The sequence below is a fragment of the Odontesthes bonariensis genome, chromosome 6 (assembly GCF_027942865.1).
Source record: "Odontesthes bonariensis isolate fOdoBon6 chromosome 6, fOdoBon6.hap1, whole genome shotgun sequence".
Classification (NCBI taxonomy): Eukaryota; Metazoa; Chordata; class Actinopteri; order Atheriniformes; family Atherinopsidae; genus Odontesthes; species Odontesthes bonariensis.
This window is the reverse complement of record NC_134511.1, coordinates 36,937,687-36,958,763: the sequence shown is the minus strand read 5'-3', so window position 1 is coordinate 36,958,763 and position 21,077 is coordinate 36,937,687. Positions and strand designations below refer to the sequence as shown.

At 41.4% G+C, this 21,077-nt stretch overlaps 1 protein-coding gene across 1 annotated transcript; it reads right to left on the bottom strand.

The window, feature by feature from the left end:
- Positions 1 to 1,100: 1,100 nt before the first annotated feature.
- On the bottom strand, positions 1,101 to 20,046 carry inpp5l (inositol polyphosphate-5-phosphatase L). Its single transcript, XM_075468633.1, has 16 exons — positions 19,561 to 20,046; positions 13,335 to 13,376; positions 12,941 to 13,041; positions 12,538 to 12,625; positions 9,894 to 9,957; positions 9,218 to 9,321; positions 8,936 to 8,988; positions 5,786 to 5,905; positions 5,424 to 5,508; positions 5,226 to 5,321; positions 5,060 to 5,134; positions 4,710 to 4,783; positions 4,499 to 4,610; positions 4,015 to 4,083; positions 3,866 to 3,925; positions 1,101 to 3,060 (listed from the first exon to the last, which is right to left on the bottom strand). The coding sequence occupies exons 1-15, from the start codon at positions 19,618 to 19,620 to the stop codon at positions 3,884 to 3,886; spliced, it is 1,185 nt and encodes a 394-aa protein (XP_075324748.1). The 5' UTR covers positions 19,621 to 20,046; the 3' UTR covers positions 1,101 to 3,060; positions 3,866 to 3,883.
- Positions 20,047 to 21,077: the final 1,031 nt, after the last annotated feature.

Genomic DNA, 21,077 nt, shown 5'->3' with positions numbered 1-21,077 from the left:
GGTTGTTCTCTGCTTTTAAATGGAAAATCCGACTCGCACAAACATCACTTGGCTGCAGCGGTTCGAGTTCTGCTGGAAGCCGTTCTGTGCGGTCAGGATGACACTGTGAGCTAAAGGGCACAAAAGCTGGGGAGATGGTTATGGGTCAAGTCTCGTGTAATTTACTGGTGTGTTATGGCTTAAGTGAAGACAATGACCCCTGCAACCCAGTCCGATATAAAATCAATACTGACAAAACGGCTCATTCAGCATTTAGACTCTGATAGTCTGGCCTCTATGCATGTTTGGTTCATTCAGTTTACAGCAGGGCAGATAATGCTGATAAAGATGCTGTCCGGAAAGCCCACATGGCATTAATCGCATTTATGACAATAAACCCACTCTGGATGATGGTAAACAATTTAGCAGGGATTATGCACTTTGTCACTGCCATTTGATTACATGCTGTAGTTTCCTTCCAACCAGCTGTTGTTTGGGTATTTTTCTTAAAGGCGTGGATCCATCTGAGTCAAACAAAAGAATGAACCAACGATAAAAGTAAGAGTCAGTCACAAATTGAGCAGGCTCTTGCACTGCTAGAGATTTTCAATCAGAGGTAAATGTCCCGAACAGCCAGCTCATTCCAGCTCTAGAGAGAAGGCTTATGACCTCCTCTGTTTAACATCCCCTCCGTTATCTGCCGCACAATGAGTGCAGCTTACTATGGCTGAACCTTAAACTGTAGAAACAAAAGGCATAACACAGAGATGCAGTAAAACACTGCCTGGCTTACAAGTGCCGGCTCGGTAATCACTTAACACGACTCCGGTTGATTTTTCTTCATCTGAGCCACAACAAACACCGAGATCAATTCTCAACATTCAAAACAGCTGCACCTGTATAGATCACTCCAGTTGAGATTTGTATCATCTTACTGACAAATGGCTCAGATCAGAACACGCAATACCTTGTGTGGGAAATGATCCAAGTGAGACTTCAAGTGCGCCGTTACGTTTACGGCCTTCACACTCTTATTGCCCAGAAAAGGTGTGACCAAAGCAAACTGCCATGTGATGACTCTAACCCGTCAATCTTAAACCACAGATAACAGCAAAACAAACTGCTGAGGATAAAACTTTATTTACAAAAGTGAAATAACACAAAGATGTAGTGTTTTACCAGAGTTGATCTAAAGGTAATACTGACCTAACAACCAATTCCACTCCTGTGACATTACTTTACATTACATCACAAACTGTTTCAATCTACACACACAACAGCATTACTGTTTCTTGTTAGGGTGAGTTTACAGTCTGACTGTACAAACATTAATCAAAATGTAATATATGTGAAAACTTCTGCATGCCTTTTGGTGTAAATACAGAGAATGCACTGTTTCATTGGGTGCTCCATCACAAATCACTCAAAAGAAGCCAAACGCAATGAGTGGCAGACATATTTTAGTCAATTATCATTAAAGCCAGGACAAAACATGAAATGAATAATTATATCACATTAAAACATACAACTGCACTCATGCTACAGTATGAGACTACAAATCAAGAAAAAGGAGACATAATGAAAGAGGAATCAAAAGCAAACAGTGCTTCTGTGTTGTGTGTGGGTGCACGCCTGGACAACACATGCTGCATATACACAGGGGTTTCTTAAAAGTCTGGAGATAAAACATCTGCATTCCTTTACTCCGGTCGTAAGAAAACACAAGAGGCTGACACCATTTATACTTTGGCAATGAAATCAGGTTGATGTCAATCAGAACAGGGCGGACAAGATGTCTGTGGGTGCTGAGTAGCACAAAGGACCTGAAGACAGCTAAAAGTGACAACTCTGAGCTGTACGTAGCTTGTGAAATAAAGCACTTGGTATCATGTACAGTTGGTACATAGAAAGAACGTCACTCTAAAGTCCAACAGCGTGACATGTTCTGTTTCTGTTTCAGTGCAGAAATCATCTGCTTTAAGAGCAAATCAAAACTGCTGCAGGTGGTTTGTTGCTGCTGTAAAATGTTACTTCATGTCACTATCTAAATAAAACTGATATTGTAAACTAATCAGGAAACATCTGACACTAGCCGGTAGAGCTGCTGTGTTTGCTGCAGCCACATGTAGGAAAAACACAGCCGTGAGAAATCCTCATTGAATTCTTTTTTTCTTTATCTGTGAAGAGAATCTTCTCAGAGGAAGAGAAAGACTAAACATGATGACAGGAGACTGGCAGAGCAGCATTACTCCTCAGGGTTTACAAACAGTAGCACACACTCACAGACTGATGTCCTACACCTGATATCAGAGAACCAATATTTTTCCGTGATATTATTCTTTTACATGCACTGTGATTCCTAATAACGCTAACAACAAAAGCCTAAGAGAGAAGCACAGGAGCAGTCCCAGTCACGCGGTTTCATGGTTTTACAACGTCCGCAACGCAATATCACTGCGAGGATTAATTATGTGTTTCAGATTCTGATTAAAATCTTAAAACTTGCTTATACTCGAGCGCTGAATTTTGACAGACAACTCTGAAGGCGGACTGAAGTAAGTAGTTTTGATAAATCTATTCTGTTTATGGGAAGTAAGAAGGGAGTAAATCTGTAATAAGTTTGATGTTTGTTTTTATAACTCTGGCTGCAAAAAAAAGAAGAAGAAAAAGGGATACATTAAAAAAAACAAGAAATAAAAGCACTCTAACTAAAATGGGAGATGTTTTACATTCATGTACACATCAGTGTCAAGCTTCTCTCATTTGGTCCAATTCAAAACCCAGTCTGCACGGCTGCAGGCACGACTCTGAGCTTTGAGCTCAGAGGACCGAAGGTCTGAGGCCGAGTGCAAAATTTGAAGAACTGCACATAAATCAGGGCTCGTGGCACCAAAACTGTGGTCAACAGCTGTGTGGCAGTGAAGCCAGACGTGAGAAACCAGTGACGTGACAGCAGAGGGTTCATTCCACAGGCTGAGTTAAGCCCCGCGGGAGGTGGGTGGGTCGGTTGTAGTGGGTAACGATCATGCTGATTATCCACTGTGGCAGAGTTCTGAAGGTGGTGCGGTTACAGACCTGCAGCTGACACACACACACACACACCATAAATCATGTGCCATCTAAAACTAAAACACTGGAAAGCAATCATATGTTAACCTCCATTCAAGTGTTTTCCCGTTTCTTTCCAAAAAATTTCCACAGTAAGTCTTTAGAATTAACTTTGAGTGCAAGCTGTAAACTGTACCATACATATAAATCCCAATTTGCCAACTGGTGTTGCATGTATGACGTAAGACTGATGTTGGGACAGATTTTTGTCGGTGCCACAAAACGTCAAACACAAACAGAAACAGGAGGTGGTTTTAGCATCTTTCAAGTTTCTTTCCTGTGCGGATCCCATCGTGTTACAGAAGGACTGTCATGATAAAGCAGTCCATCCTGAAGAGAAATAAATTTAAACGGCAGCAAAACAAAATCATGGCCCTAAAAATGCCAATATGCTGTCGGGCACAATGAATGTCTCTCCAGCACCATCCAGATGGTAATTAATGAAAAGCGGGCCTGCAATGCACTTAATGGGTAGCCACAGTGGCAGTGGAGAGGATTCAATAGACATAGATCAGGGAAAGGTGCTGATCGTCCGTGCGCCAACTACACTGGACACAAAGGAGCGCTTGTGTCCCGCAGGCACTTCATCTTAGTTCATATCCTGAGTCCACTGGGCCAGCCTGGTTATGGCTCTCCAGGGAGAAGTGCAAGATTACTGTGATCGCTCTCTGAATCTACCCTGTTGGAGCACTGCATTTCCACATGTGATGTAGTACACAAACCCAAACACACACACACACACACACACATACCCATACTCACTAACACATGTTCTTACCGATGAAAGACATCAGAGTCAATGGTTATTTGTCTTCAGTGAGAAGGACAAGAAAACAGGCTATAAGGGAAAAAAAAAAAAAGAAGTGAGAATCACTCCGGATGGCTGAATTATTACCGCCACAATACAGATGCTTTAAAAACTCTTACCTTATGGTCTCCCATACAGACATTAGGACCTATTGTGTTGTAAACAACACTCTTCTCACCATCATCTCTCTGAAAACAAGAATGAACTTCTAGGTGATTTATATCTGAAACAGTAACAAAAATGTCACATCCAACAATGAGCCCTAGCGTTCAGTTAAAAGAGCAGAATGACCGCATGTTGCCAGATGTTGAGCGGTGCATTTGCCTGGGTTTGAATGCAAGCTAATCCTTTCCACACAGCAGCCATTACAGGATACAACATTACTTGTATACAATGTAAATAATACACTTCAGGAATAAGAAGAACATATTTGGTGATATAAAAATTTTCACTAAACCAAGTCGAAAATGCAAATGTAAAATAACGAGTCAAGATGTGACATCCCGTATTAAACTCCCCTAAAACATGAACTTTGAGCAGAAGATCTGCTTGGGACTACGTGGAGGTGTGAAAACATGCAGCGTTCAGAAGATATTGACTGACCTTCTGGATGAAATCATGGGCAGTGTGTGACATTAGGATACGATCGCACCAGGCAGGACAGCGGGTGTTCATGTACTGCGTCGGTTTAGTGTAGTCTTCACTGTACGGGTAGCTATGTACGAGGCAAGAAAACAAACTTAGGTGCATCAGGGCAAACCGGCAGAATGGGAGAAGTTTTACAAATGGTACATGTCTGTATGCTCATTCTCACCTGGGTGGAAACTTGACGTCCTCTTCCTGAATAACATCACGAAAGGCCGTGATTTCTTTGTCGTATTTCAAAAGCTGAGGGATAGAACCCGTTAACGGAAATGTCAACACTTCAAATCATTAAAGAAAAAAACAAAACATGAGGTGAGTGAGTTCAACTTGGGTGGAAATCTAGTCTAAAATCACAGATGTGGCACTCTTGTTTACCTCTTTTTGCAACAACTATTTGTCATTCACAGCGCATTATATCTTCTAACAGGATCTAAACTAGCATCTGTGACGTGGAATAAGTTTTCTTGTTTTTGTAGCTGATGAGATCAGAGTGGGTGAAAGTTGAGATTGTATTCTTACAGCTCTGCCGTTGTCCTCTCGGAAAACTGCCTGGTGCAGGTAGGCAAACAGCTTCTCCTCAATCTGGAGCAGCACCTGCAGGACAGGTGAAGGTGAGTGAAGAGAAAGTAGGAGTGAAAAGGAATTATCATTAGATATCATAACAGTTTTTTTTCATTTGACTTACCTGGTGGTCATTGTCCTTTTCTTCGCATATTATTTTTTCCACTTCATTACTGCTGTCCTTCGTCACTCTCTGCACATCTGCTTCAATGGACAGATGCTGGGGAAAGGGACACAAGCATGAGGAAGGCTCTATGTCAAAATATGAGGCTGATAAACCTCCATTTCACTTGAGCTTCAGGAGAAATGAATGGACACAGACCTGGACCAGACTAAGAGTGTCCAGACGGAAGTTAAAATCTCCAAACAGGAAGAAAGGCAGAGCAGTGTAGCGGTTGTCTGATGTCCTGTAAAGAAATGCTATTGTCAGGCATCTTTTATTCTATTGTGCCTTCCATGGAGCATTTGAACATTTAAAAAGGTCAGAGTTAATGTCAATTCCTTTAAAATCTCCTCTTCATGAGACAGAAAAGGCTAGTAAACCATATGAGCCATGACATTCATACAAGTAATCAAATCATTTTATTTTTCTTTTGATTTATTAGTACTTTAGTTTAACTCTGTTTATGTTTGTACATCTGACACCCCTGGTTTTGCATAGTGGTGGGCATCTGCAGATCTCACCTGTTGATGATATATCTGAGGGCATTTTTGCGGTTGGCTGAGTAAATGGAAGGACTGGAGTTGCAGGCAATGAGGTTGGAGGCATCATGGAACAGATGGATGTTGACCAGGTCAAGACCTCTGTGAAGTACACACACGCAGGCAAAATATGGCAACATGTACAGGTGAGAAGCAAAACAGGAAATAATGTGACAGCACTAAAGTCTGATATCAGATGGGTGATTATAAGTATAGGCGTGAGTGTGTCACTCACTGATAAGATAGCTCCCGTTCTTATCAGTGAGTGTGTTCCTGTTGATGCCAAGTCCACCAACAAGCACATGACTTTTGGGCTGAGCGGTCCCTCTTTTTATTTGGCTGTCACTGACTGGACAAAAAAACAGATGTGCATGGAACGAGCAAATAATGAGCTGTGTTCACTCACAACAAGATGTTGTGGCCAGACTCTTTTTGTTACATCTTTTTGCGCATAAGAAACACAGGCGTCGTGAAGCAGCACCACTGCATGCTTCATCCCGGTTCGACTGGGGGTTGCTTTCATCTTTATTCCAATGTCGTGTGTCAGAACATGCACGTAAATGTATGTTGTTTGCTAATTCACAAAAAAATGGGTCCAGATTCTTTTAACATTCCCCATAAGATATGGTCTTGGCACTATACGACACTGCTCATGTACAAACTGTGTGTAAATACGTGAATTCAATAGTTCTGCTTCGAACTAAAGAAGTTTATTTTTTGTTTATTATCAAACTTCAACTCTGTAAATTATTGTACATGGGAGTTAAATGCCAGATCAAATGCTGATTTAATACAACTTCTAAACAACTGTTCGTATTATCTTGACTTGAATTTGTCCAACTGCTGTTATTGTTTTTTTCTGGCCACATGGAGGCAAAAGAAACAAGCTGCAAAATCATTACTGACATGTTACCTGATCAAGTTAATCGAGCAAACCTAATTACTAGAAGAGCGGAGTAACATTAGCACTTCTGAGAGTCATGTTTGGCTCTTTAGCTGTTGAATAGTTCCAGTTAAAGTTGTCTGTTTGCTGTGTGAGGCTGGGTAGGCAGTGCGCAGTGGATTTTTGTTGAAGAGGCACAGTGAAGCTGTTGGATTTTAAAACCAAAACAATGGGCCTCATGCAAGAACATTTTCGTATTTCTAAATTTCGTACGAACACGCCACGTCAGATTCAACAAACGCTCTTAACTTAAAAAAAATGTGTAAACGACCTGCGTAAATGATGAATCACACCCGTGCGTATTTAAGGGGCACGTGCACCAGGATAGTAAATTTGCATTCTCCACGCCCAAAATGATACCATATAAGGCAGTGCTTCCTCGCTCCTGTGCTAGGAAGTGTTGAGTGTTGAGTCATGAGAATGACATCAAGGCGCATAAAGAACAACTTTACGGGCTCTGAGATTGAAGTTCTGCTTTCAGAGATCCAAAAAGGAAAATCTGTCATTTTTAGCATGTCAGCAGTGGAATTACGGGACCTGCTAAAGCGAAGAAATGGGAAGCAATTAGGAGTGCTGTTAATTCCATGTCACCTGTAGTTCGTAATGTCACCGAAATAAAAAAAAAAGGAAATAGTTTAATATGAAAATAGCTTTAAAAAAAAAAACGTCTTGCCATGGGCAGGAGCTCGATGACTGCAACTAAAGCCGTGCAATCAGTTGTTGGCTCATCATGATGGCTCTTTGATGGGGTGGTCCATGAGGGGGGTCTTCTGGCACCACACCTTCTGGTCTGCCTGGGCTGGTTCAGGTGGAGACCCTCGTTCATGGCAATATTGTGCAAATCTGGCATGCCTTCTCTGGGCTATAGAGCAGTTTGCCCCCCGCTGTATGGAGACACACCCACCTGGCCTTCAGCTCAGTGCGCTCCACGACAGCACGGGTGCTTTGATGCGTATATGCGTCTAGTGCTCCGATTATGATTGGCAGTCCAGCCACGGCATGACAGTCCCTCTTAATTTGTACTTGTTGGACAGCGGTGTATGGGAATTTGATGTACCATGGGTGATAAACTGATGAGAGCTTTGATGACCAAGGGGAGCGCACGACTCACAGAGGACTATCACCCTATCAGTCCCCAATCTCCCTCTGAAAGGTTCCAGTGGCCAAAAATCCAAGAGTACTGAGGACCTGGACGTGTGGTGGAATTGGGCTTGATCAGCGTGTTTCTCTCTGGACTTGTGGCTGTAGCAAGCTGCATATTTGCAGCAGCACAGTCCTTGGCAGTCTTAATCGCGATGTCAGCCATTCGTCTGTCTCCGCAAGGATATCTACACAGTCTCTTCCAAGGGCCTGACGCGCTAAGGCATCCAAAAGTAACAAGTCAGCCGCTGGTTACACTTCCCATTGACCTTGTTATATACATATTCAAATTAACCTTCAATTAGTGCATAATTTAAGTTAAACAGAATAATGTCAGCATCATTATGGGGTATAATATATATATTTATTTATGTTTGCTTCAAAGTAATTAAATGTACAATCCATTAGTCAAGCAAACTTGATTGGAATAACAGCGGACTATTTTACGAAACTCCTACGACAGCTCTGGATCACTCGTAAATTCTGTTCGTACCTGAAAGAAAACGTAAAATTTGAAAAGATTGGTGAATGTGCAAATTCTCTTAAATCACTCATACGCACCATTTAAGAACAAATCTGTGCGTACGAACGGTTCTTGCATGAGGCCCAATGAGCTAATGATAAAATGCTAAAATGCTAAACAGAGCTGATATGAACTGCATAACGTAACTGGGGTAAGTGAACAACTGTAGTCGCGTACAGTAATTATAAAATCAAGGTTATTGTTATTAAGGATTCTATTATCAAAAGTACTACATGAATGAAAAAGATGGGGACCCTTCTATTGACGTGACATCACAGTAACAGAGAAGTTGTTAGATGTCTGATTGTCTCATTTTCTTTAATTCATTTCTCAGAGCTCTTCGTGCCTGAATCAGACAAGATGGCTTTGAAATTTGATGGCTGATGGCTTTCAAATTTGCCTAAAATGATCCCATCGGTGCGAGTTTTCTTCCAAATGAGGGTGTTATTGGAATAATATTCCACATGTGATATCATGACACATGTGAGGACAGGTGATTATGACGGTCAAAGAGTGTGTTACGTACTGGTTGTGTATGATCCAGCGGGTCCTCATGAAGCCCTTTCTGGACCACTTGAACTGCAACAGAGACAAATTGGAGTGAATCACTAAACAGCAGTGAGCTGTGTCTTTAAAGGGCCAAACTGATAATTATTGATTCCTCCCCATAATTTGTCTCATCTCCCTGTCACAGCTGGCAGACAGCGCCGGCAGCCCCAGTAGACTCATTTGCCCCAACATCTCTCTTTGGCCCATGAGCACCCCCCACTTTCCACACCTACCCACACGCTCATGCATACATACTCACATCAGGCCAGAAATTCTTTGGGAATTTTTCTTTCTCCACAGTGGAAACCTTGTCCAGAGAGCCCACATACTTGTTCTGCTCCTGCACTGCCTTAAAATCCTTAACTGCGAGACGGAGAGGCAGACCGAGGGTGGTGACATGTAAAAGAGTGAGAAAACATGCAAACAGCAATCAATAAACTGGTGTTAACCTCATCAGAGTGGCATACGTGATGAGGGAATCTATAAGCAGGCCATTAGACTGCATTTGGTGAACGACAATCGGTTTGGGCCACATAGCGAGTGGCAGCTCCGGGATGTTTATGGTTCTTCCATAAGCTTTTCTGCTGAGCTTTTTCACACCTAACGTGACTAGACTATGCAGCAGCAAAATAACAGCTTCACTTTAAATTCTAGTTCTTTGCAAATATCTGGCTGGGAGAAGTAGCCATAAAACTATCATTACACACACAGAAACATCTTAACATTCCTTATATTTAAAAAAAAAAAACGACAAGGATTTCAGCATCGTATGCAACGGAGCTCTTGCTCCTTTTAAGATTAAAGCCGTTTATCAAAACGGGGAGTTACGCAATGGGGTGGTTTTCAGAAAACTTCTCAAACTATCGTGCTCGGAAAAGCTTCTGCATAATTAAATCACAAAAATGCAAGTAAATGTCAAAATTAGGAATTTTTACCATTAAAGTCATATTGATAGATATTTTTCAATGTCTTGTGGATGAAGTACATGCTCCCCAAAGCCTGTGGAGACAAAACAGAAAGCTTTCATTTAAAAACCAAAAGGTGTTACTGATTCACACAAACCTGCAGCTGCAATGTGTAAGATTCTATAGGAAATGACACTAAAACAGCACATTTGTCACATTTACCTTTGATAAACTCACTGCAAAAACTCTTTTGATATGTTTTATTCAGCATAGCAACTACTTAAATTCCAAAGCAAAAAGTATCTAAACATATTTGACAAAATTGATCATTAATTTGGCAAATTTGGACTGAATAGAAGAGACCTACAGTTAAATCTAACAACAGATCTCCTCTGACTTACTCAGGAATCTTGTTGGTCAATAGAAAAAAAGATAATGGACTGAATTGTTTTTTGGCATCACGTGCGCTAATCTGAGATCTCTGTATTGAATGTCTCGTTCAATACAGAGTATATTTACTTATACTTTCTGTCACAAAGACACATGAAACTTTAAAGAATAAAAATGTTCCACATGACTATAACTGTGCAGCACGACCACATATAGTCCTTCATACACACACTTCAGCGCCCAATCATCCCTGACATGGAGCTGACAATTTTTAATGTACTAACTGCCTGCTCCACTGATCTGATTAATCACGCCCTGTGAAATCAATAAAGACAGAAAATTAAAACCATTTAAAAGGTATTAAGCAGTAGGCCCGCTGTCTGCCAACGCAGACAGTGACTGGGTGCCGAAGAAAAATCAGCCAACACGCACAAGGCTCGGGGCGTGACGGACCGCCGTGTGACAACCCACCCCTCCACACACACACACACACACACACACACACACACATATATTCAGCCAGAGCATGAGAGATCTTTCCCTGAAGAGCTCATTTATCTTGTGTGCCAAAGTCATCCTCATCTAATGAAATGGAAGAGTCTCCGCTGTGGGCTCCAGTGAACAGCAATTAGTGACCAACTTGTCCGAACTGAGGTTAGAGGAGAGCTGAGGAGTTTGGTCCTTGGGTGAGTCTGAGAGGGATGGTTATCGGTTTCTGAAGAGCAATCTCAACAAAAAGTTCAATTGTAATTTCATTTCACAACTGAAGCAAAGTTATGGTTCTTGCGTGGGATTCAGGGGTAATAATTCGAAACCTTGTTCTTGCTCAGTCAGTAATCATGTTCTATTCAGCACATGCACACGAGCGCACAGAAACGCATTCACCTTCACACACTCTGCAAAACACCTATCTTCATCAATCAGGTTTGTGCACAGTTTAATAAAAAAATATTGACTTTCGAGTGATTTTTTATCAAAACACCATTTGTACTGGGAATGCATGAAGGTCTGCTCCCTTTACTTCTGCAGCCCGTGTGAAAGGAGAACCCCCTAAACTCTCTCTTGGCTTTATAACTAATGATCTGAAGCCAAGAAGAAACAAATTGAAAATCAATGCAGGTGGCACAGCCGAAATGAGAATGAGGCATTAGACGGCGTATAGGGGGGCTGCAACCCTCTTAGGGCAAACAGTGGAGGGTGCAAACACTCGGATGCTGGGAAACTTAGTCCCAGCTGTCTTCCACCCCCCCAGACACACTTAATTTATTGTGTACAAATGGGCCGAGATCAATAGTTTTAATCTAGAGTTAAACGTATTGACTTTGGCCTGTCTCTCTCACACCTGGCCATTGACTTTCCCCCCTTTTACTTCAAGCACCTTCAGTCTACAGATGCAGCCATTGACCCCTACTGTCAGGCGTGCGGTATGAGACTATCACCTGGGAGGAGGAAGGTTAATAATTTAAAAAATACTCAGCCACTTTCCTGCATTAGGGAGGTGTTTCTGCCAAAAAGGGTAAAAATCTCCTGCGAACTAATCCGAACAAACCCAGCATTGGCAAATTTGAACAGAGATCAAGAAAGATACAGAAAGCCTCCCTCGTGACTGTTGTGGAGATTGAGGCTGAACATCATGAACATCAGTTTACGAGTAACTTAACAAACCTGTCTTTAACAACGTCTCCTCTCTCTGTGCCCCAACTATTAAACGACTACCACATTGTTTCGCACAACATCTATAAGATCTATGTCGCTTACATAACGCTATGGTCTTGCACACATCTGAGCGTGTACACCGGCCTTGATGTATGAAACTCAATGAACCATAAAGGCCCACCCAAACAACAAGTCTGACTCCAGTGAGGAAGCACAATTAGAGCATGTTCTTTGTTGTTGTAAACAGCAAAAAATGGAGTCGAGTCGGTTTGATCAGCCCCTCTAATGGAGACTCAAAGCACTTAACCTTGAAAACTGCTCAGAGCTAAATGTTCAGGAGTACACAAAACCTAATTAAGCATAGGTGAGTAAAAAAAAAAAAATCATCCGCTTTCATAACGTATATGACATTTCTTTTAAAAGAATTACTAACATTCTTCATCGTCACCTTAATGTGCAGCCAAACAATCTGAAATCAGGAGCTAATCTGGCCAGTAGCTCCTGATTTCATCCGACATCAGAGGGCAGCAAGAGACTCAAGAACAACGCTGATGTGTCATTTAAGTGGACGAGGACTCCATCTTGTGGAAAGACAGTGGAATCACTCTGTCTAAGAGGTTTCTCTTACCGTAAAGCTGTCCTCGGCCTGGAACTGGTTGTCCACATAAATACAAGCCCTGTCAAAGTCTTTCATTTCCTCACTGGATTCGATGTTCCTGAAAGAAGCAGAGCACAAAATATGGAGCAAAAAAATGACATTTCTTTGCATGTAAAGCTGGAAGAATTCAGCGTAATCAACTAGTCAGTTGGCAAAACAGCTATGATTGTATTCTTAGCAAACTCCTAAAACTCCACTTGTTCTCCTATTAAGATTGCTCGTAACTACTATATATTCGTGCCGCTGGCTAAATCAAGTAAGCCATGTTTCTGACATATCATAGAGCAAACAACTAATAAAAATAAGCCTAAGTTGCAGCCCTATTTAGGTGCAAACAGGAATATTTCTAACATGGATTATGATCTGCACATACTGGAAGAAGTTTTCTGCTTTGCCCATGTTGACCATGTAGTCTTTCCCTCCCACCTCCTGGAAGTGCAGGGCGATGAATTGCGGCTTGTAGTTATGGATTGTCTGTTACAAAGCAAATATGCAGGATTACCTTACAGAACAATGACAAGAAGGTCAGCAGTGTGGTACACGATGATTACTGCTCACTGGAGTTGAGCTATTAATCACGTTGTCAGCATAGTATCAGTTTTGCTGGGAAGCGTTAAGTACTTATGTTAACTTGTCAGGCCAGCTAACAATAATAGTTTTAATTTACCTTGCCCTGCACGAGATTGCCCAAAAATTAAGGGAAAAAAAGTAAACTGCTTCGAAGATTCAGACTAATAGTACTACTAATTCAATATGTACAAACTTACCTTATACAGTTCTTGTAACCATCCATTTTGAATTTCCCCAACCTATGAAAAGATGAGCAAAGTCATCAGTCATGCAAGTATCACCCCCTTACTCCATTATTTTATACAATGTTGGAAAGGAATCAGGTGGATTTTAACAGCGACAGCTTTTAGCCATCAAAAATGGATTCAAACAGATTCCTTTCCCCCCATTTTTGTTAGATTTCAGGATAATACTACAAAACATGGCTGGGGAATCATCATTTAAATGGGCGAATTCAACACACACATACAGATGTCACAGAATTATACCGAGCATGTAAACTACAATAAAAACTACAAAGTCAATCAGACATTTACTTTAAAACAACTATCTGGTTCACCAGTGTTTGTTTGCAGCCTGTCACCTGCCTCATAATCTTAAAGGTTAATTGAGGCTTATCTTGCATACATACGTTGCATAATCCCTCCCACCTCCCAATACCACAAATGGTTAAGATGACCAGGACATGGACATTTAAGAGTGCAATGCAGGAAATGAAATGGTGTCATCCAAAGAAAGCTGAGGTTTGGAAAGGCTTCCCCTGTCGCAGCCACAAGGCGTCGCTATATGACCTGTTCGTGTTACTGTCAAATATGTAGTTGTTCAAAAAATTATTTTAACTCTAAATTTTAAAAACCCGTTGAAGAACAAGACTCACTCAGAAACGAGTTGGCAACTTTAATTTGTAGGCTGAATAATGGCACTGGGTCATATAAAATCATGACCGCTGTACTGTGCAGTATATGTTTGATCATCATTAATCAACCTGGCAACGACTCGCACTATCTTTCTGTCGTCGATGTTTAAAATGTGCTTTCTTTTTCATTTTTTCTTTTAAAAGTACATGGAGGCTGAAGATTCAGTGAAATCAGATGGCAAAGAAATGCAGCAAAAAAAAAAAATAACCGAAATAAGACAGATTTCTTTGTTTCTTCAAGAAAAAAAAAAGAAAAAAAATGGTTACATCTACAAAAACAACAAAGAAATTAACAAAAATGTTTATTTTTCTTATTTTTTTTAAATGGATTCAACTTATTCTACTAGTCATAAAATATGTATTAAATGAAAGGATGACACGGAGACCCCAATTTCTGAGAGAAAAATCTGGCTCTTCAGTTTTCGGTGATATCAAAACAAACTGTTGCAAACATATCCATGTAAATGTCAAATGATATAAAATGCATGTCTGCAATGGACCTGTACAACCTGTCCAGAGAGTATCCTGTCTCTCACCCTAACCTCGCTGGGACTCAGATAAATGGAAGTTAAAAATTAAGAAATTATGCATATAGACATGGTCTGTAATTTACATCGTCTGAGGGACAAATGTGTACATTTTGGATTGAGTGGGTAAATAAAATGGGGGTTACTCGTCCTGACCTGATCAATGCTTTGTTTTTTTGTTGCACAGTACTGCATAGACTAATGTCACCCATTTTATTAGTTTACTGGCAGAGCCAAATTCCTTGTTTGAACCCTGCAGGGAGATTTGGTCCCCTTCTCTCTTATGCCTCATCTGAGGTGTGGTCACTTTCTGCCATCCTGAGCAGCAGGATTGGCAGCAGTGACAGTTAGCAGAAATGGTAAACTTTAGAGCAGAAAGCCAAAACAAAAGGCTGAAGCATGCTTGGTGGGGCTACTGGAGGCTGCTGAGGCATGTGGTGATAATCGCTTGGGAATTTCTAAGAGTAGCTTTAGAGGTCCAGTGTGTGGGAAGAAGTAAAATCAAGCTGCAAAACTAAATATCATAACCAACTTTATATACTCCCACCTCTCCCTCGGGTTTCAAACGAGTAGGAAAAGCTATGGTAGCCGCAAAAACCTTTAAAACTTTAGAGCCAGTGAAGCGTCTGTCCTGTTTGGGCTGCTGTTTTAAAACTGCAGTGGAACATGGCTGAGAGACAGACAAAGCTGTGAATATCCGATCACACTTCTTCAAATATTATCATATATATCTGAAGTTGTTTGTTGTCTGTTTAACACAAAATCTTACTCTAGTTTCACAAACTACACCAGCTAAAAAACATGCTGGATAAAGAGGGAGCGGTAGGAGCCATATCTATAGATTTTAAAAAGGCATTAGATGAAGTTAATGGTAATGTTTAAGGGAAAAAAAGGCTTGCTATCTTGGGGTATCCCCAGGACTCAATTTTAGGTCTGCATTTGTTCACCATGTGTATGAAATGATTTACGGTCTAGAAGAGAATATCCAGATGTATGGAGATGTCACAGTGATACATGTATGCCAATTTTAAACAGCAAGCTGCACCTTTACTTACACTGGATATGAATAAAATAGCTGCCTCTATGACTCATTCCCGTTTAAGACGGGAATTTAAAACTGTTGGCATGTTTCCCTTCTCTCCGGGTACTCCGGCCTCCTCCCACTGTCCAAAAACATGCATGTTAGGTTAACTGGTGTCTCTAAAATTGTCCTTAGGAGTGAGTGTGAGTGTGTGTGTGGTTGTTTGTCTCATTTCTCTCTGTGTGGCCCTGTGATGGACTGGCGACCTGTCCAGGGGGTACCCTGCCTCTCGCCCGATGACCGCTGGCATAGGCTCCAGGCCCCCCCGCGACCGGAGCAACGGATTAAGCGAGTATAGAAAATGGATGCATGGACGAGTATGTTTCCCTCTACTTAAGAAAACAATTATCCCGTACCTGAAATGATTGTAAAAGGGATGTCCAACATGTTAAATATGCAGGTGTGATTGTAGATAGCAGTCTGACCTTTAAGAAGCATGTTGCTAGATTTACAAAAACAAACTTATTTTAGATCCCTAAGAAACCGAAGGAGTAAAGATGCAGCAAAACTGTTCGTGCGAGCAATGACACCCTCACGTTTCTCATTGTATGTTACAACACGTTACAGGTACAGCAAGCACAGAAAATATAGGACAAAAAGAATTTAAAAAAATTTGACGTTTTAAGTTTCAAACTTTCTGTTTGAGGTGTTCGGTGTTAGTTTAGTGAATAGGATTGTTCACAAACTATCACCACAACCTGACACAGTTTGTAATGATACATGGCGCCACCTATAGGCCGACTTCCTCTAGAGGAGACTGTCATATTAAAGTTTGATCTACAACATTTGGCAGCTGGGATGTGGAATTGCTTTTAACCACTGAGTATCAGAGAGTGTGGCACTTTTAAACATTTTAAAATCAGTTGGAAGAAATGGCTGAAGGTCACTAAGCTGAGACAGGCAACATGGGTGTTTTATGACTTTAACTGCAGAGTCAGAGTTATTTGTTGTTTAGCTGGGCTGGACATTAGTATTATTGTTTTTTTCTTGTTGATGCTTGGGGCTGTTGTTTTGGTGGTCGGTTTTAGATTTTTGCTATCTGTGCACTCGACTTTGCCCAGTGGGAGCAGATGAAAATGAGCTTTTATCTGTACCTGGTGGAAGATATGCACATGTCCTGTGCAATGTCCATGTTGAACAAACGTCTGGGGTTAGGGTTACACTGTAACATCAACATATGTTACAATGTAATGCATAAAAAAAATGCGGTCAACTAATGGCCAAGCAGATCGCACAGAAGACAGGAAGTCATAAATCACAAACTCTAAGCATATTAAACAGTAAGGGCTGTCTGGAAACATTATGGACCGTTTGTTCCAGGATGTCGTCTCATTCAAGTACAACCACACCTGAAACAATCTGGCCAACTTCGAAAGTCATCCATAAAGGCGTGACTAATAACTCACTGAGAGCTGACAAATGAGAAAAGCAGGCAGGTAAATAAGCACACAGCAGTCGGTAAAACAAAACTGCTTCTCTCTTGATTGGAACAAGTAGACTTTAATAAATACAGTAAGTGCTCAAAGAGAAGGCTCCAAATTTGCATTCTTGTTAATGCTTGCGTGTTTAGTTAATCGGTTAACCTTGAACATTACAAACAAAACCGCCTTGAATGGACCATTTACAGGAGCTACTGTAATTTAATGAAAGATCTTGCCAGATACCCTAGTGTGAAATTCTGAAAGGAGCACCTCCTTTTTGGCTGATTTTCTTCTAACTCAGCATCCCTCAGGTTTTAAACTGGCATTTCCTACATCGCTGCAGGAGTAGTTTCAGAGTTATTTGCCATCCTCTGCTAGACCAGGTGGGTGGTTCATATGACCAGAGAAAAGGCTTTGCATAGTGTATTTGCATGACATTGCTGACTCCAGCTCAGGATTGGAGACCTAAAAGGAAAACTATTGCAACACTCTCAAAGAAAAAGATATAACTGAATTAGAAATCAGTGGAGGACAACCTAAAACGCAAACATCTGCCACTTACCATCCGGGAATTAGACGCAATGGTGTCAAAATTGAGCACTGTGAGGCAACAAGACCATAACTGTTGAATAGGAGAGCTTTCAAAGCAACACTGTGTTCGTACAACGAGACTGAGATAAAATTGACCTTTTTGTCTGTGCATAGTCGTATACAGCCTTAACGAAAACAGCGTAAGCGACCATAAAGAAGATGTGTCATAGTGTTACTGAGCCGCAGTCCACTTGTTGAGTTGCTTTGACGGGACACTGTTATTCCAGTACTGAAAAGCAACAGGATTTATCCTGTGGTGTGCTTAAGATCCTGCTCTTATCCTGGGTGAATGTTCCGGAGTGTTTGTTTATAGGAATAGAGGGGCCTAAGTAAGTAGAAAAGCTTAACTCCCCTGGGGGGAGATAGTCATCTGTTTACAACAATGGGATCTTACATGTTTTCATTGGGGCCTGCTCTGCCAAACGGAAATATGGTCCTGAGCCAAATTTCCATGACCGTAAGAGCCCTCCTCCCGGCGATGTCTACAAGTTTTGTCAAACCAAGCCAGGCCAAAACAAAATAAATAAAATAAATATTTTAACATGTTTAAACAAGATAGAAAACCCCTTCAGTTCTGTATAAATGTGCTCTTACTTTGGGTGGATACAAATATCTAAGGCTGGGGTTATAAATGCTAACTTACATAACTTTATAGCAGTAAAGTGATGCAACTGGAGCTGTAAATGCCATACTGTGTGATAAGAATACCATAAACTGACTACTGGACAGCACAGAGCTTTCTTGAGCTGGTATCAAAAGCAGTGATTTTCATGGCTTAGAATACATCGGATTAAAGTTGATGATGATACTGGGAGCAGACTTAGAAATCTATTGGTTTCCTCAGCTTGGCAACATTTTCTTGAACTGGCATTCTACGAATAGGACTCATTTTGATGAATTTGATTTGATCTGACTATGATCTGACCAGTGAATTTGATCATAACTGGCTTGACTTTATCTTTGATGAGCCTCGAGATGACATTCGTTGTGACTTGGCAATATAGGTAAAAAAAACTGAACTGAGCTTAATTGAACTGAGAGGGTAAACATAGGTCTATTTTAGTCTTCTTGGGGAAATGAAAAGTCATTTGTGTTGAATGAAATGACAACAAACAAGCTGACACTCTTTGAGAAAGACTAAACCTCCAGGCAAAGGTGCACATAGGTGGTCTGGTATTGCTAAATTCTGTACCTTTTAATTGAATTATTCCAATACTTTCATTTAACCAGGATCCTCTTTTAAGTTAAATATAACCTGCCCAAAACAGACCGCCTCGATAAAATCAAACGACTTATCCCCATCAAATTTCAGCTCATTCTAAATAAATCGAACTCTACCATAGCCAATAAATGCGTGAAGTTCTTGAATATCTATAAGATAGCTTTACAATCCTATTTTGAGACGACATTTCTACCTTTTTTGGACACGGTGACCCCACCTTTCAGTGTCTGTGAGCGTCTCATCAGTGAACTCTGACAGAGACCCGGTCACGTGAGTCGCGACACAGGTAATAATGGATCTATGGATCTGCCAGCACTTTTTCTTTTATTCCACGAGAGCGGGGGAGAAAAAAAAAACAACAACACTGTGGAGCGCAGCTAACTTACCGCTTTCAAAGACACATTTCTGGGTAACTTGAAATGGTGTTACACACACAATACACATTCGTTACGGCGTAGGCTACAAATGAACACAAAGTGCGAACAGCAACTTGACACTCCTTACATCCTTAAAGCAAAGATGTATGCTAGCAATGGAGCCCCCCCCCCCCCCCCAGGTAAAACTTACTGTACCTCCTACACAAACTATTTATTTCTGCCTGAGCCTAATCCCCTGGCGGCGCCGCCGTGTGGTGTAGCTGTTGTTACTCTCACCGGTCTACTTACGTTGTCAAAGAGTGAGCCGACGTTTGCGGTGACAAGCAGCACATCAGTGAACGTTTCCATGTTAACCAGCCACTTTCACAAACAGTCCGCGAGGAAACTCCGCGTCGTCGCAAGATGACGCGCGCGCAGGCCCACGGGCAGCAACTCTCCGGGAGCTTACGAAGGCTTACCGTGTGAGCCCAAATCGCATCTGCCAGCTATTGCTTAAAATACTCCAGCATCTCAGGGATAGTGCGTTTCTTGTGGTCCAACTCATACGTTGATGGCGGGCTGTCGTATCAAGTCGCCATAAGCCGGAGAAACGCTCATATTCGTCGTCAAGTCCACGGGCTATAAGTTAGTCTAATTGCCGACACGCGCGGATTTCCTCCCCCATCTGTATTAATTGGACTAGTAGCTTCTTAAGGGACTAAAACAGTCAGGTCGGGGCATCTGTTGCCGCCTTCACAAGCGCTCAAATAACCGGAGCAAGCTGTCAGTGTTGTATTACGAACTCCCGCGGCTCCGCCCATTCGCTGTGAGAACAGCCCATTATCAGCCCATCGGAATATACAGTCTTCGTATCAACCCCAAATCAATGCAAAGTTCTGACTCCAAAGTTAATTGCCCGCATGCTGCATTAAAAACGTTTCTTTGTATTTTTTTTTAATTATTATTATTACTTGTCTTTTGTCTCTCTTTCCATGTGTTATTCACTTTATGTCACTTTATTTTACTTGCCTCTGCTGTCATGTGTTCTCTGTTCTGTGTCTGTTTGAAAATGAATAAAATATTGATAAATTAAAAAAAATAAGCGTTTCTTTGACCTTTAAGGCCAAATGTTCCTTTTTTTAATGTCCTCAAAACCAGGTTATTTTTGTGCATAGGCCCATGTAATTTTGCAATATTTATATACAAAAATAAGCTGTGTTTTGACTACCTAAGTGCATAAATGAACTACCCAAGGAAGTGTAAAAACACCTGAAAGCATATTGGCCGTTCACAATACCACAAACTCCCTCTGTGACACCCACAGAACAGGAAGTTATCTTATGCGAAACTCTTCACTCTTTGCTCAGCTGAGGACAGCTTTTGCTTGTTTCCGTGACCTGCAGTTTTCAGCAGAGCAACCCTCCTTCCACATCAGTCACCCCCCCACTGGAGTTTAACCACAAGGTTTTACAAACAGTACTACCCACTGGAGCCAGCGCAGCTTTACAATACATCAGCTGGAGCTGTGCCAACCGGCAGTCTGGGTTCCTGGGCAGGGAAAAGCGAAGGCTGAAAGATGGTTGGGGTTCTGCCTGGATCTCTCCATAGAGCTGCTACTGAGCTGTAAACTATGGCAAGAGTTACACAACCAACCTTTTGAGCTCCTCTCCCCGCTTCCTCTCACTCCTCCTCCAAGAACTTTGCGCTTTATTCATCAACGTCAACAGAACAATTTGAAAATGCAGCAACAAAGACGCTTAAGAATGCTGCCATGTTTGGAAACAAAAACAGTTTTAAAAAAGAAAAGGGAAACCTCCCCTTCCACT